We start from the raw sequence: 17,351 nt of genomic DNA, 5'->3' as shown, positions 1-17,351 counted from the left end.
GGCAACTCCAGGTCCTCCCCACGGGGTGTGCTGTCCTGCTGCCAGTGCCCAGGAAGTGCTCAGAACTGGGGCGCATGGAACCAGGGCTGAATTTTAGTGATGCTGGGTATTTCGAAAATGGTATAGAATGATCCCGCCCAGCTGAGACATTGACTCTGACTCAGGACATCGGCCTAGAGAACCGGTCTTTATAAAGATAGTGTCCTCTAGCTGTGTGTTCATAACGTGCACGCCCTTCTGTGTACACGACGCATCTCGGCCCCGGGCTTCATGAAAATGTACTGACGTGTGTTTACACAGGTGTGGGGTGCACTCTGAACGAGGGGGCGCACCTTCCCCAGGACGAGAACTGAGACCTCGGGCGCTGGGAGGGAGGAAGCCAAGCTCTCCTCTCACGCTTTCAAATCTGTGTTCACCGGCTGAGCGGTTACAGGGCTTCCTACATTTTAAAGGGCTTTTGAGGATGAAGGATTCAAGCCAGGAGGCGTGAATTTTCAGGCAGATTTGTGGTAGTACACGGACACCTCCCTTTCAGTTTCCACCCCTGTCGATTTTGTAAACTGTGTAAAAATATACATAACATAAAATCCACCATATACATAACATAAAATCCACCATTTAACCACGTGTAGGTGCACACTCAGGGGTATTAAGTGCAATTACATTGTTGTGCGACCATCACCGCCACCCACCTCCAGAACCAAATCTTCTTCCCGAACTGAAACTCTGACCCATCAGCAGCAGCTCCCCACTTCCTGCCCCCAGACCCGGGGAACCATCCTTCCACTCTCTGTCTCTGTGACGCTGACTCCTCTAGGGACCTCGTGTGATGGAATCATACAGGGCTTGTGTTTTTGTGACTGGCTTATTTCACTGAGCACACTGTCCCCCAGGTTCATCTGTGTCACAGCCTGTGTCAGAATTTCCTTCCTTTTTCAGGCCGAGTCCACTGTCTGGATGGACCACATTTTGTTTCTCCAGGCATCTGTCAGCGGACACGCAGGTGGTTTCTACGCGGTAGCTATTGTGAAGAACGCTGCTGCGAACACGAGTGCACAGGTGTCTCTTCTGAAGCACGTGTCTCTGCAGGCTTCTGGGGGAGTTCAGTGCGATGCGGTGACAAAGCACGTGGGTCTCCACCCACGAGCGCATGTCTGCACACAAGGGCTCTCAGTGACTGTGTCCCTTTGTTCTCAGCATCTATATGCACCTTTGTGTTGGCATCTGATTGACACAGCTCTCGAATGCTTGCAAAGTCTGCAGTCTCTTACTCTGGTTCATGTATACAAACCCCACGATTTCCAACGTTTAGATTCCAAATTTTCATGATTAAAAACAAATCTGTGCCGAACACCCTTTAGCCTACAGGACTGCACACATCCCTGTATTTTCCTGGGTAGAATTCCCAGAAGTAGAACTCAGCCTCGAGGATACACCTGCTCAGACTGGCTCGCATGTGACCACAGCACATGCTCCCAGTAGCAGAGGTGAAGGCCCACACCCCTCCTTTCCCATCAACTCAACATCTTCTCATTATTTCAAATCTAACCAATTTAAAAGTCTTTTTTCCTTTTTAAAAAATTTTGTTTTCGGCAATAGAGTTAGCAAGATATGGGATTATAAACTCTCCACCTCTGTTTTCCTCTGGGATGCTTAAGGTGTCTTTCTTGTATTTAATTTTAAATTTCAATTGATATTTATTTTGGATCCCATACTAAGTAGGGGCACAATAAATTTTTCCCAAATATTACACAATGATCTCAAAGCCACTGATGGATAAACTGCTGTAGCCCAGGGCTTTCAAATGCCACATTTATCCAAGACCAAATATATCAATCTGAGTCAATTTCTGGATTTTCCACCTATTCTGTTGCACCTACATTTATAGTCTTGTTTGAGAACTATACTATTTAAATTATGGCAGAAAGTCTCTTTCTTATTTTGAATTTTAAATTTGCCTTTTGCAACATGTTGTCAATTCTTCCTTGAGAATTTGAAGCAAATTCTGAGGTTACTGTCCAGGAACAAACGCACACGACTACGCTCAGTATCTGCTTTTGGACGGCATCCATCCTCCCCCCTGAGGATGGAGGTCCGTGATTTTGTTTTAGCCTCAGGAAGACACTGATGCACGTACCTGAAATGTGTGTGGTCCTCAAAGAAGGCCTGCTCCCTCTGCAGGGCCTTGGCCAGGCTCAGCCGGGCCTGGATGTCCTGCTGGCCCCGGCACTTAACGATCATGTAGCCCTTCTTCAGGTGGAAGACGAGGTTTCGTACCACGTCCACCACCTTGTCTTCAGTGCCCTTGTCCACAAGATCAGGCTTTGTCAAGATTCCTGCAGGCCAGAGACCTCCGATTAGAGAGCTCCCAAAGCTTCCCACAGTGAGAAGTGAGCAGAGCTCCCGGCCCTGGGGAGGACGGTCCCCTGGTCCCCGGATTCCTCCCACCTTTGCTGGAGGGCAGACGATGGGGCCAGCAGGACAAAGGTGCGAGTCCCTGCTGCTGTGAGGACACCTGGCTGTGGGTTCTCCCCATGCACACAGCACCCAGAGACACGGCAGCATCTCCTGGCCTTTCTGAGTCCCTTCCGACCAGTGGAAGAGGCCACTCTCTACGACACTGCTCTCACTTCCCTGGGCAGCTGAACCGCCTTCAGGTGAGCCCTGTAATGCAGACTCTCAGGCCCTCCCCAGGGATCAGCCTTAGACTTTCAGTGGGAGCCAGGGACTTGTGTTTCTACAAATTCTCCAGTGATTTCTGATGCATGTGGGGCCTGGCGCACATTCTGAGAAACACAGGACGGGCCAAGACCAGCTACATCATTTGTGGGGCCCCCTGCAGAAGGAAAACGCAGAGACCCATGCTCAGACGTTGGGTACCACAAGACGGCAGTGGCACAGCCTTGCAGCACGCGTGGACCCCTCCGGGTTTTGGGCCTGGGTGACGGCCCAGGCTGAATGCTAGTGAGGCCAGGACAGATCGAACCCTCAGGTTTCCCGGGTCCACTGGCAGCTGCTGCCCTGGCCGAGAGACTCTCGCCCCGGGCCTGGTGCGCGGCAGGACGAGGGAGGAGTCAGGACCACGGCTGAGGGTGGAGGAGAGACCGGTCCTTAAGGCTCACCGCCCACGGGCAGAGAGGGGAGAGGCCTCTGCCCAGGTTACTTCTTCTGTGTGAGGATAAATCTCCATTTGTTTCAGCCCCTGGACTCAGGTCCTCCACTGTTCACAGCCAAATGCAAGGTTTTAAACATAAAATTGACAATTCTAACCGCTTTTAGGTGAGCAGCTCAGGGCGCTAAGCCTTTCTCGCACTGCGGTGCAGCGCGCTCTCCTGTCCGCCTCCAAACCTTCCAGCTCCCACAGCTGAGACTCTGTCTCCACCAGCAGCTGCCTCCTCCCCCGCCCGTTCCCCGCACTCGACTGTGTCTCTTTGAACCTGACTCCTCTCCATCCGCCATGAAAGTGGGTCCCACGGGTCTGTGCGCTCGCACTGGCTCATTTCGTTGAGCCTAATGTCTTCAAGGTCCATACACACTGGCGCACGTGTCAGAACGTCCTTCCTTTTTAAGGCTGACGGCTCTAGCAGCGCATGGACACGTCACACTTCCTGTGTCCTTTCAGCTGTCCGGGACACTCGGGCTGTAGTGCTTCAAATGCCTTGTCAACGGATATAACTGCTTCCTGATTTCGCTCTGCCCCCCGAGCCCACCAGGCCTAGTATAAGCAGCTAGACAAGGACCACGAGCCAACACACGGCCAACAGGAGTCAGATGTGGCCCGTTTCATCTGGCCTCAGTGGGTTCTCAAGTGCTCCTCACCTGCTGGGTGCAGTCCCCCACCTGCCTGGGGGCCAAGAAACAACCACTGCATTCAACGGATGCTTTTCTGCTGTCGAGCCGCCTACCATGTTTAGACTCCTCCCTCTTCTTACCTATGGTCCTGTCCCCATCGGGGTCCACCTCCTGAGCCATGCGCAGGGCCTCGGTGGTGGCGATGTCCACGTTACAGGGGACCACCACCAGGTTGATCGTCTCCTGCCTCTGGATGTACTTCCTGATGAGAGACTTGATCTGTTGGAAAATGAGAGGGTATGAGAGTTAAGACAGGTCCTTCCCTCGTACTAGCTTCAGGCCCTCCCTGTCCCAGAGGTATTTCCCCCAAAGAAGCAACTACAGAGAAATGAGTCCGCGACACAAGCCTGGTGGCACTTTCCAAGCCGGAGAAACTGAGCTCTCTGTGGCTGAAAGAGAGCTCTGAGGTCAGGGAAAACTGTGAGGTTTTAGCTTATTAATTATCTCCTCAGACCTCAAAGCTGATGATCACGATGAAAAACAAGATGCCAGAAGAGCTGCTTGCATTTCCCGAAATCTTTACTCCACAGAATGAGGTTCCCTGAGTCAGAAGCAGCATTATAGTTGTGCCCATGCTGTCCCTTCCCACATGAACCCCCTTCCTGAAAAGTGCCAGTTTAGGTATGTGACAACATGTCACTGTCAGCAAAAACAAACCACTGCATAAACCACAAAATGCACTTCCAACTTTACCTGTTTCCCTCTTTCCGCAGAAGCTTCCTCCTATCCTGGTGGAGTAGATTTCGACCATCACAAACTTCGTAGGTTTCCCTATGACAACCCCTGTCACCCGCTCTTCAAACTCAGTCCTGATCTGACTGATGCGTGAGTGCCCAGGCCAGGATGCAGCTTGAAGTCTCACCTGGTATTCAATGTCGTGTGGCTGATTGCCCACGGCCACCCTGGTGATGCCGGGAAGATCTATCAGGGTTAGATCCGGGACGTTAGGCGAGCTGACCTCCAGACTAATCAGCTCATGGCTGATTCCCACTCCTTCCCCAGCGATGGCAATCTGGGCTGGAGAAGAGCAAACAAGAAAATTTGAATAGAGCTTAGGATGGAATCTCTCATTACAGCGAATCCTCTGAAAGCAACCTCCACCCGCTGTGATTCACGGATAAGGCCTGTTTGGAGCAGATTCCCTTTTCTAGAGCAAAACAGGGCTTCAAAAGATAACTCGGTTTTGTCACTGCCATTGGCTAGAATTGTCTGCAGAGGGATCCAGTGAAAACATCTCTAAAGATGACACCCAGCGGCACCAGTCCTAACCTGAGCAGAGCCGGTAAGTTCTGCTGTCACACCTAACTGCCCCCATGGATGCAGTAGGAACTTAACAACCAAGTAAAATTAAAGCAAATAAAAATACATGGTGGTTCCTGAAACATGACGTCGAATATTACAGAGGGGAATGTGCTTGGCTCGGGCAAGATGAACGTTAGCTGCTGGGAGTCCCTTGAGGGATTTCATTTTGCCACGTCCTCCTGAGTAATGACATTTCAAGATATGAATCCAGTTCGTCAGATCGTTAGCTAACACTACATTACCGCTGTCTACACTGAGAACGTATTTTTGGTATGATTCCTAGCAGTCAAGGACGCAGAATGGAAACAATAACAACAGTGGTATGTGCGGCCAATCTGCTGAGTTTTTCCCTCAAATCTATTTCCCGGAGACGTGGTCATGAGATTCAGGGGGGCTTGTGGGACAGATGTGAAGACACTACGTGCAACCTCCAGAAAATGTGCTTAAGATACGATGTGCCATTGCCAATGTCCAGCTGACCCGAATGGAGACTTGCTGACTGAATCACGAGGCAGCCTTGGGACTGCAGGCTACACAGAACAGAGAGAACAGATGGGAGTCTGGGTTCCTGACCCTGGAACCCCCACACCACCTGTGGTCTGCCCACCTTCAGACTTCTACAAGAGCGAGAAGTAAAACTGGAACATTCTTTAAACCCCTGTGTTAGTAACTCGCTTGCACAAATAGTGTCATATTCCCTCCCATCGGGGAAGCTTGCTGCTTTACAGGGTGACTGCTACTTGTCCCATGCAGGGAGTTTGCTCCTTCAAATTGGGCTCAATCACGTGACTTTCTTTGGCTAATAGGACATTACAGAACATATTCTAGTAGACATTCACAGGTGCTTACACATTGGGCTCGCTGCTTGGAACTGCTCCACCACCACGTAACAAAGCCCCGCCCAGCCTCCTGAAGGGTAACAGACCACAGGGATACAAGTCCTGGTTATTCCAGCCCAGCCTTGGGATAAGTGCCTGAGGCGGTCCTAGAGTGCTGGCCGCAGCCAAGACAGCCCAGAGGGAAAGAACTGCCCGGCTGACCCTCTGAATCACAAGAAATGTACCCTTCTAAGCCATAAGGCTTTGAGCTTGTTTTCTTACACAGCAAGGGCTAACTGATACGCACAGTGATTTCGACTTTTCTGCACCAGGCAGGCAATGTAATCCCCAAAACACACAGTAACATTTGATTATATCATTATTTAAACTTTGCAGAACAGCCAATAAAAGATCATCAGTGCTTCCATCTTTACATGAGTCAGACCCACAGTTTCCTACTGCTGGATATCAGTTAATGTCATTTCTCAAATGACTGGAATTGAATTATGTGACATGCTAGGAAGAAATTAAAGTCAGTAAGGAAAAGTTGTGTGCTCATCTCACTTACACGTAGCAGCAGCTAAGTGCATCATTGTTTTGTCCCTATCTGCTGGACCTGCTCTCCTTTCAGGTGTTTCAGACTGGTAAACTAATCCCCGTGGTTTGCATTTACTGGGAGCTGCCATAAATCTGCTGCAGCTAGGACTGTGCAAATGCTCACATCACGCTCCTGGGGGAAAAGAACCTCCAGTGCTGAGCGGGATTCAGCAAGGATGCAGTCAGCATTTTGGAATGCCTTTTTACCAAGTTAACAGGAAAGGGGATTCCCCCACCCCGCACCCTGATGCCTCTTCCATCATATCTGTGCAGTCGGGGAGCCCTTGAATAAAGGAGAAGTCCTCCGTATTAGAACACAAGCTTCAAACCTGACATTATGTTCAGATGCTTACATAAATACTAGGCAATAAATCACTGAGATCAGATTCTGTCCAAGGCACTGGTATTTTTCCCCCAATATTAAAAATTGAATTATAGTCAATTTACAATGTGTTAATTTCTGGTGTATAGCATACTGATTCATTTATATATATATATACACACACACACACACACACACACTCACATATATATGTATATTCCTTTTCCTATTATTTTCCAGTAGAAGCCATTACAAAGTATTGAATACAGGTCGCTGTCAAAACACTGGTCACAATGAAAGTAAAAGAAGAGAACATACAAGGGAGCTGGGGGCCTCATATAAAGGAGGAAGGAAAGGAAAGGGTGCCCCAAGGACCAGGACAAGCCCAGAAAGGGGAGAGTGGGAACAGCGATGGGCGATCCCACCCAGGTCACCCAGTTGACCAGATGTTCAAATAAGTGATGAACACGGGACACTTACCTTGATTGACTTCCTTTTCCACTTGCAAAGGATCTGAAATCTCGGCCTCGTAGTCCCGGAAACTGACTTTGCCTCTCCATCCATCTTCGTTCACAAGTTTTTTCAGTTTCAGCACCAGAGGACATCTCGTAACAATACCTAGGAGGTCGCTCCCGTCAGATCTATATTCTTCACGGTCCTGTACGGCGGCCTGACATCAGTGGCTCTCCGAGTTCCGTACAGTCATCTGGGGAGACCGCTGAAACTGCACACCTGCTGCTCGCACCCTCTGACAGCCCGCCGCGCTCCTTCTGGAGGGGCTCCAGATTGCGCATCTTGACTGGGCATTTCAGGTGGCGTTTGGCTCACTGAGGCATGAAGCCACTACGCTAGACCTCCTGCTCCCCCACCCCGCGGTCTCCATCAGCTCAGGAGGCAAACTGCAGTGGGAAACCCCAAACGTCTGCAGACATCGTCCACCACCCAGGCGCACACAGCCCGCTCCTATCGGGAAGGCCCACTGCCCTCACCAGGCCACCTCACAACGTCCCTTTGCTAACAACTCCAGGTCCCACCCGCCTTCACATCTGACCTGTGTTTCAAGACCCAGCCAGGTCGGCCTTCATCCCTCGAGGCCTCCCTGATCCTTGGCCTCGTAGCTCAAGCAGCACCCTAACCAGAGCACTAACCTTTACCCCCGGACGGAGGGTCAGCTCCTGGGAAGGGGCTCAGGAAAGGCAGCAACATGCAGAGCATTCGAGGCTGGGGTCCCACATACATTTCACCAGCCCTCCACCCTGCAGGTTGCAGACAGTCCACACTCTGCGATGAGGGGGGGTTACTGCCTGAATTCCATCCCCCACAACGTCCTCAGTAGAAGCCCGCACGCCCAGCGCGACTATACTTGAAGATGGGCCTCTCTCCTTAAAGAAGTCATTAACATTAAACGAGGTCCTAAAGTGGGGCCCTAGCAACATGCCTGGCATCCTTATAAAAAGAGGACGAGAAGCCAGACACGGCTGCACGCAGAGAAGAGGCCACGTGAAGCCACAAGGAGGACACGGCTCTCTGTGAGCCGCGGAGACAGGCCTCGGGAGAAAGCGCCCCGCCGCCAGCTCGCGCGCGGGCTCTCAGCTTCCAGAGCGCTGAGCCCTACGCCGCTCGCGCTTCCACCGCCCTCTGAGGTGCTCTGTCGCGGCAGCCTCGGCGGAGGAACACGAGGCCAAGGGCTTACCGCTGCCTCGGGGAAGGGCGACCCCCGACAGCGCCTCCAGCACGGAGCTCTTGCCCGAGCTCTGGTCCCCGATGACGGCGATGGCGGGCAGGGCCAGGTCCTGCTCCACGCCCAGGGCCCGCAGGGAGTCGACGAGGTCGATGCACGGCCGAATCTTCTCCTCGTACTGGCTGTACAGGTTGTTCTCGGGCCCCTGGGGGAGGACAGGTGGAGATTTTTGTCATATCTGCAGGTCATGTTCCAGAGAGGGACAATTCAATCAGCCTCAAATATACGGGTGATTCGGGTTCCCCAAAGAGAGTGGGACTGAAACAGAAATAAGTGTTTGAAGAAATAACAGCTAGAATTTACCCAAGCCTGGTGAAGATTATTGACCTGAAGATCCAAAAAGCTCAACGAACCAGAAGCATAAAAAACGTAAAGTAAGTGACATCGGGGCACATGACCGACAAATTGCTCAAAGCCAGAGATAAAGGGAAAGTGTGTGAAGCAGCCAGAACATGACAGGTTACACGCAGAGGCGCACAAGTGAGATTCACAGCAGATTCCGCGCTGGAAACAATGCAAGTCGGAAGACAGTGGCACAGCGTTTTTAAAGTGCTGACGAAAACCATCAACCTAGGATTCCCCACCGAGCAAAAAGATCTCCCCGGGAGGAAAGTGACGAAGCACTGCTTTGGACGCACACGGGTCAGTGACTACGTCATCAGCGGACCTGCCCTACAGGGAACGGCAACACGGATGGTCAACTGGAGGGAAAGGGCCGTTGAGTAAAATCTGAATCCACACCAAAAAACTTACATCACAAGCAGTGACAAATGTACTTTTTTATTACTTAAATATCTTCAAAAGACATTTCACTATTTGAACAAAAGTAATGAAATATACAGTGGGGTTTAATATATTGGTAAAATTAACTGTCATGATAAAAGCAGCATGAACGGTGAGAGGACAGAAATGGAGGCACGCTAATGTAAGGTTCTCACGTTGCACGTGAAGAAGCAGAGCAGCATCAGAAGGCACATTTGATATGTTAAAGACGCACAGTGTGTTCCCTGACACCATTACACTCAGTAGGTCCATAAGGGAGGTAAGATGGAATCACACACACACACTCACAAAAACTTGATTAATTCAAAAGAAGGCAGCAAAAGAGGATAGAAGAAATTAAGTAAAAGACAAATATATGTGGAAAACAAAAAGCACAATGATCTTTCCAAGTCTAATCATATTAACAAGCAAGGTAAACATAAAAAGTCTACAGACGCCTACAACGGTCACATGACACTGAAAAGGAAGAACACAGCTGGAGGCTCAAACTACCTGATTCCCATAATTACTACAACGCTGTAGCAACCAAAACACTGTGAGGCTGGTGCAAAAATGGAGAAAGAGATCAACGGAACAGAGCACACGTTCCACGAATGAACTGATACGTACGTGAACAACTGGGTTTTGACCACAGTGCAAGGGCAATGCTGCGGAACAAAGGTAATCCCTTCCACTCATGGCACTGGGGTAACTGACTATCTATATGCAGAAAAAATGACCGTGAATCTGTGTTTTACATCATACACGAAAAATAACTCAAAACAGATCATAGACCGAAATGCAAAACTTAAACCTACAGAACTTCCAGAATAAAACACAGGAGAAAAATCTTTCTGACTCTGGGTTGGGCAAAGATTTCTTATACATGGCCCCAAAGTACAACCCATAAAAGAACCACCTGGTAAATTGGCCTTTACCACAATTGAAAATGTATGATCTTCAAAAGACACTGTTAAGCAAATGAAAAGACAAGCCACAGTCAGGAAGAACATATTTGCAAAGCCTGCATCTGACAAAGGCTCTGCACACGTGACAACACTCACAACTCAGCAACAAGCAAACAAACACCCTCAGTTGAAAAGAAAATGTGAAACAATCATTTTGACATTGGCCTCTTTCTTTCCAACTTCAATTTTTGTGTGTTCGCTGTAATATAATTCACTTCTGCTAGAACAGCCCTTTGGATCATGGTGAGAAGGCACTAACATTCGGACCAGAGACGTGTCTGCGGTGGGGCCGTCCCGGGCCTTGCAGCAGGGCTGGCATCGCGCCTGGCCGCTCTCCACCGCTCACTCCGAGTTGTGGCAACGAAAATGCCTCCAGACTTGCCAGGTGCTCCAAGGGGCAAAAGTGCCCCCAGCTGAGAACCCCCTCCTTACGGAATGTCTGAGCGCCCCATCTCATCTGCAGGGAATGCTGACGACACTCAGCAGAGAAGGGGGAACCCCCGACAGGGGCTCCTTGAGCGAACTTCAGTGGGGCTCCTGTGAGCCTTCCTCTCCACTAGGCCCCACCTTGGCCTGCTGCACCCACACATAGCCAGGAATGGAGCTAAGCCAGCTCATCCAGCACCCCCTCACCCCTGTGAGTTAATCAGGTCCCTCCCCCCACCCCCACTCTCCCCTCCCCCACCCCAATCTCCCCTCCCCCCACCCCCACTCTTCCCTTTCCCCACCCTGCGCACTGCCCCCCACCCCCAACTTTCCTGGTATCCACGGTGAGCTCAGTCTTTCTCCCCTATTGCAATACACGTGAATACCGTCCTCTTTGCCATTTGTAGCAAGTGCCCTCTACAACTGTTCTCAGTAACAACACTTAAGAAAGGACTGGGGCCCAGCCGCCCATGGCCTCTCCGCAGAAACCTGGCTGAAACTTGACACTCGCCAGCGGCCTCAGTCCCAGTCCTCCTCGTGGGGGCCTTTCCTTTTCACTTCTGTACCGCCCATTCACAAGAGTTTATAACACATGAGCGAGAATTGGCAAAAATGCACGTACCAGCCAGCTGGCTTGAGAAAGCCGGCATTCCCAGCGCTGAGGACTCTCCACCTCCCCTCCCCAGGCCCCTTCCTCCTGAATCCCCTTCACCCCCAGGGGGCGCTCTGCTCTAGGGCTTGGGAGAACCTCCTTCCTGCTCCTCAGCGCAGCTCTCACCCCCAGTCCATCCTTCGCTGAGCAGTACGTGGCTCACGGTTGCCTGCTGGGGAACCTCATATAAGTGGGATCACAGAGTATACCTCTTCCGGGACGTGCTTCTAGGGTTCAGCGTTGGTGGTTAGACTCAGCCACCCTGGTCGCCGGGACGCCAGCTGAGTCCGCGCGCTGCTCCTGGGAACCCTGCCGCACGGGCCGGCCGACCTGTGCAGGCACTCCCCCCGGGGGGGACTCCGGGTTTGTGCATACTCGACGCTGTATGAACATGGCAAAGTGCTGCTCAAACTTTAGCACAAAGGAGAATCCCCTGGAGGGTCTGGTAAAGCATAGATGCCGGGCCCCGCCTCGGAAATGTCTAGTTCACTAGGTCCGGGGGCAGAATGTGTGAGGGTGCTCATTTACACTCTGAGCTTCCCCGGGGACTCTGATGCTGCAGGTCTGGGGGCCACACTCTGAGGACCAAGCTCTGCACCTAGAAGTGGGGCTGCTGCGCCCAGGACACGCCTGCTCTAGCTGCTGGAGGAGGCCCAGCTACATCCAGACGCGTGAGTGTGAGCCGGGCGGTTCCGACTGCCCCGGGCCCGGCACGGCCAGGCAGGAGACGACAGTTACATCGGGGGGCGCAAAGTGCGGGTCCTTCTCAGTTTTCTACGCCCTTCACTGTGCTTTCTAATATAGTTTAAAATAGTGTTAAACACTGGTTAAGAACATGGAGTCACCTAGAAAGGGCTGAAGAGCTACAGCTTTACAACACATGACAGCAAGATACAGAGCTCTTTCTAAGCGCCCAGCCTGTACCCGAGTCCTCCAAAAGCCACACAAAGTAAATCCTAAAATCTTCCTCGCTTTAGAGATGAAAAGCCAGGCGTCTAAAGGGAGAAATAACCGCCCAAGCTCATAAAGAGGAAAGTGGCAGCACTCGGGTCAGATTCGGGTTGCACTGATTCCGGAGGCCAAGTTTGCTTCCCGCAAACATGTGACGTGATTTTGGGAAGAAAGCTATCAGGTGGCTTCACGGTGAGGGGGGGTCACAGGGACACCTCAGAGTTTTGCGCTGGAGACTGAACCACGACGTATGCATGTGAGAACACAGGGCTCCTTGGACCCATTGCGCGGGACCAATTCCTACACCAGCCATTCAGCACCCTGCCTGCTCTCCCAGAACAAAATCCAATCCCAACCAGCATCAGCTAAAGCAAAACACTGGCTACATCTGGCTGCAAGAAGGGCCCAAGCAGCATGAGTTCCTTGAGAGCATTTGCACCCACATCCTGCCCAGGAGAGATGTGGCAGCAGGCAGCCCCGGGCGGCCAGGGCGTCGCTGTCCGCACCGGCAGCCCTCAGATGGACACAGCTCGTGTCCACGCCGTTAGTGGTTTTCAGGCATCAACTTACTGTTTCCTGATTTTTCTCCACCATGTCATCATTTCCATTTAGGGACGCATGACTGGATGCAGAAGCTGAATCAAATTCTTTGTTTTCCGAGTCAGAATAAACCATCTTCTTCCTTTACTGGATCAGCTTAAAATCAAGTAGGTGAGCATCAGCACAACTCAGAAGACAGGTACCTTCAGTCACGGAGCCAAACCCCCCAGGGGACACGCTGGGACACAGCGGGGCCCATTCATTCCCTGCTGACTGATAAACCAACGACAGGACAATTCCACGGAGCCAAATGTCAGATGAGGGCAAATGCTCTCTCCTGGCTCGACTCTCCTCAAGGGCATGTATGCTTCCAGACCCCAAAAAGAGGTTTTGAAGTTCTGCAGGTCCCGTCACGATTCTACACTGTACGTCAAAAGAGTTTTCACCATAAATGTAAATTGTGGCAAAGGATGAAATCTCTGATGCATTTTAAAATTTACATGTAAAAATAAAAGTATTATAAAGCTCTTTCCAATGGAGACGACGGATTCTAAATATTATGATGATTTAACACTCGAACCTATATTTTAAAAAAATATGAGCTCCAAGTCATTTCGTGTGTTCCTTTTGATACTCGACTTCAGAGTTTGGTTTCATTTCCCCCAAAGAACTGTGTCTTAATGTCATTCATTTGACTTCATAAGCACTTCATTGGCCACTGTGTCTCACTTGTCTGCATCCAAAATATATACATGCATATATGTGAGATTCATTCAGATTTTATTCTGGAACCAAAATCTCTAAATATTAAATTTTACACATCTAATACCCATGGATAAAAGTCAATGAAAAAATATGTCTTAAGACTTGAATAAATGCTATAAAAACCCTAAAGCACGTACCTGCAATATACCTTCCTTTTACTTGACGATGGAACAATGACTAGTCACCAGAAATGCAGAGCTGTTGTCCTACACCTCCTTGAAATTAGGCAAAATGTACAAATTACACCAAACCCCAGATGAATAAATGAAAGCACTCGTCACACTGCGTCCCCATGGCTGAGGATGCTGTGAAAGCAGCGGGGACGAGCTATAGGAAGACTCAGAGTGCCCTGAGTCCTTCCTATAATCTGAGATATTTAAATTCTGAGACAGACTTGTAAGGCACAGAGCAGGCTGTCAGTGCACTGCCTGAGCCAACAGCCCTTTTTTCTCCTTTTCTCATGCTCTCCTTGCTTCTTCTCAAGGGATCTTCCCCAAAACCTATGAAATTTGGGGTCTATGTTGGTGCCATTGAAAGGTCAAGGCTGCTTAAGAATCCAAGGGAGGGAGCTATGCCCTCTGTTCATTGAATTGTGGGAGAAAGGTGATTTTGAAAGGCGATCAGTTTTAAAGAGGACTTACAGAATTTGGCCATCTGGAAAGTTATTCTCCAGCCCCACGTCCCCGCCCATGCCTTTGGAGAAACCTTGTGCAGCCAGGGCTTCCTGGACTGGAGCTGCGGCCCCATGTGAAAGACAGCAACCTCACCTGACCCTACTGTGCCTAGGCAGGTGGCATCACTGGTCCCCAGGCCTCGCCACTCCAGGACCGCGGGATTTTTTCATAAGCATACCCTCTTCCTCTGTTTGTTTCACAAAATGACATTCCCTGAAAGTCCCATCTTGCGGGTTTCCTCTGCACATCTTAATCGTTTGTACTTGTCTTGGGTCATCTTTGAAAATCCCTTTGGATTTCAGGAGCAAGGCAATCTCAGTACTGAAGATCACTTTCCTCCGTATTCATTGCATTTGGCTTCCAGGGGCACTTGTCTAACTGAGCAGAGAGCATTCGCCAGTTCTGGCCCTGAGACCCTCAGCCCTCTGCCGAAAACTGCTCAGGAAACTCACCCACGCCTGGTGTTTGCAGACAAGGCTGCAGGGAGCTTCCGGGCAGGCACAGCGCATGGAATCTCTCCTCCCCCACCCCCACCTTCCTCAGGCCTGCACACCCACAGTGGTCGCTGGTGGGGTGGCTGTGCCAGGCTCTTCCTCAGGCCCAAGTTTGGGGTAGGGATGGGGAGAAGGTGCCCAGGCGCTGTGGGTTCTTTCCGTTCTCGCCCAGGGCAGGTCTGCCCGCTCAGGTTCCCACGGTCCACGGGGGTGGCTGTCTGGATGGCCCTTCCCCACCTGCAGATTTCACAGAGGGCTAGCTCCCCTGTGGCTCCCACACCCAGAGCCCATCTCTCAGCAGTGTCTTGGCAAATCCCCGGGAGGGCGGGGAAGGCATCAAAAGGTTTCCCAGGGGGAGCCTAACCTCCTAAGAAAGCTTCCTCTGCCCAGTCCACAGAAGAAGCAGGGATGGGAGGGAGCAGTCAGTGACCACAGGCCCCGACAAGGACCACCCACCGAGCAAGTCAGAGGAAGTGCCAGACTCAGTGTCTGCAACTCGCTCAAAATAATTCAGGCTAGTTAATCCGCAGGGCACTTAGCTTTGCTTTTTCTCATGAAGGTTTGCCTTTCAAAAACTCCCTGGCGTGTACATTTTCTGACTGAAAAGGAGACGCCTTGCTCCTTAGACCCAGCGCTCCCTACCAAACCGCTCCGACCTGAGCTTCAGGCGGTGGGGGAAGGGAAGCTGGGAAGGAATTGCAAGGCCTGCCTGCAATGGGAAGGGCAGAGTGGGGCAGGGGACTTCCTGGCCAGCAGCTCTGTTGCAAAGCAGAAAGGTGACAAGGACATTTTAGGAGCCTTTTTAAGCTGGACAGTCAGGGGAGCAGGGGCGTTAGCATCACTTGACCCTACTTCCAACAAAAACTTGCTGTAACATTTGACCAAATAATTTCGAGAATCCCACTTGCACAGCTCAGCGGTCACCAGGGCAGGAGGGGCGGGGCAGGCGGGGGGAGGGACGGTGTCGGCAGCACCTGGGTTATCCATCAACCCCCAGGGCTGTCCTCCCTCCCTCCATCCCGACTATTAAGTGTGCCCGCCCCACGCAGTCTCTCCCCGCGCCACATCTGCGAGGACGGGAGACCCTGGGCATCTCCCCCTCCCCTGCGTTAAGGGTACTCCGCGCAGGGGCCTTCTGCGCATGCCTCATCTCTCCGCCCGCCCTTCCCGTTCCCAGCGCGGCTCCCGTCCCTAAACCTCCCGGCGGAGACTCTCAGCTCCAGCCCCCTCGCTTCAGCAGGACTGGTGAAGACCCTGCTCCGTGCGCGTCTAAGGATTCCACGGGCCGAAGATCTGTCTGGGTTGCACTCGTTAGCAGGAAATGTAAAGCGATACATCCAGCGATGGTCAGCGTTTGGGGTGCGCTTGGAGGTCACGCAGCCCTGGATGTGACACTCTCTCAGCGCGCTCTCCTTAACCAGCGCGCTCCCTCCGAGACCCCCTCTGCCCGCATCTCCTCCACCTGCCCACCTCCTCCGGCAGAACGCCGCCAGTTTCGGGAGGGGGGTGCCTTTCGATGTGTCACCCAAGAGCCTGAGCATCCTGTCGGTGGGAAAGTTGAATCAGGAGTGCTCTGAGCCCAGCCAGCACCGCCATTAGTGTTATTTCCATTACTATCATCACCATTGCGTCATCATCCCTATTCATCTTGAGCATTTTTACTGTTACACCCCGAGCGTTCATCTCTGCAGCCAGTCCCCCAGATGCCCCGAGCCCTCTGACTGGTCAGATGGTGCCCAGAGCAAGAAGCGCGACACTTACCCGTCAGCTCCCAGTGCTGTGACCAGCCCCAGGTGCCGGCTGCTCCTTACCTTCGAGCAGCTTCAGCACCGCCCCTCGCTCCCCCCTCCCTCAGCCCCCAGCCGCTGAGAAACGAAACTCCTGGGATAGTCCCAGGGCTTCTGGTCAGAAACGAAACCAAACACCAGGCTTGCCACTGCCTGGGGCAACGCCAGCACCACTTGCTCCCAGCCGCAGCCCCCTGGAAGCCCTCCAGGTATGCCCGCCACCACATCCTTGGGAGCTTGCGGGCAGCGCAGATTGTGGGGTTCCAGGCAGACCTACTGCATCAGACACGCAGGCTCAGGACCTCAGCTTTACTCGGCTCTCCTGACGGCACAAATGCAGAGCCACTGCCCGAACAGCCTCGAGTCAGCCAAAGCCGAGCAGAGCTGTGCGATGCTTTGAACCCAGCAGGTCCCTTAACCCCTGGTCTTCTGAACACAAACACTGATAACTGGGTGCTTCAAATCCTGCTGTAGTTTCACTGGGAACATCCAGGGATTCTCAAGCATTCTAAGCCCCACAGCTTCCCCCAAATCTCCCTCCCCAAGCAGAGCCATGTCTTCTTCCTCCTTTCCTGAGTCTCCTCGTCAGATGCAAGCCCTCTCTGAAGCTCAGCTCAGTGGATCTCCCCAGAATGGAAACGGGGCGGAGGTATGGGCTCAGGTCAAGTAGACCCATGAGTGACCCTCCCGGTGAGGGCTC

At 51.8% G+C, this 17,351-nt stretch overlaps 1 protein-coding gene across 3 annotated transcripts in view; it reads right to left on the bottom strand.

Moving 5' to 3' along the window:
* LOC116155343 (interferon-induced GTP-binding protein Mx1-like) overlaps positions 1 to 16,714 on the bottom strand; it is a 31,008-nt gene extending 14,294 nt beyond the window's left edge. Inside the window, exons 1-8 of one of the 3 annotated variants that reach the window (XM_064476092.1) lie at positions 16,626 to 16,680; positions 13,834 to 13,911; positions 12,962 to 13,087; positions 8,585 to 8,777; positions 7,372 to 7,509; positions 4,715 to 4,869; positions 3,933 to 4,071; positions 2,138 to 2,336 (exon numbers count right to left, since the gene is read on the bottom strand). In XM_064476092.1, coding sequence (XP_064332162.1) covers positions 2,138 to 2,336; positions 3,933 to 4,071; positions 4,715 to 4,869; positions 7,372 to 7,509; positions 8,585 to 8,777; positions 12,962 to 13,066 — 929 coding nt within the window. In that variant the 5' untranslated portion in view covers positions 13,067 to 13,087; positions 13,834 to 13,911; positions 16,626 to 16,680. Of the gene's footprint in view, positions 1 to 2,137; positions 2,337 to 3,932; positions 4,072 to 4,714; positions 4,870 to 7,371; positions 7,510 to 8,584; positions 8,778 to 12,961; positions 13,088 to 13,833; positions 15,808 to 16,625 lie in introns of those variants that run through there. The other 2 variants (XM_064476095.1, XM_064476090.1) reach the window with 2 other exon arrangements.
* Positions 16,715 to 17,351: the final 637 nt, after the last annotated feature.

Source organism: Camelus dromedarius, chromosome 2 (genome assembly GCF_036321535.1).
Source record: "Camelus dromedarius isolate mCamDro1 chromosome 2, mCamDro1.pat, whole genome shotgun sequence".
NCBI classification, from domain to species: Eukaryota; Metazoa; Chordata; class Mammalia; order Artiodactyla; family Camelidae; genus Camelus; species Camelus dromedarius.
Note: the sequence above shows the minus strand (reverse complement) of the source record. Positions and strands in the feature narration are given on the sequence as shown.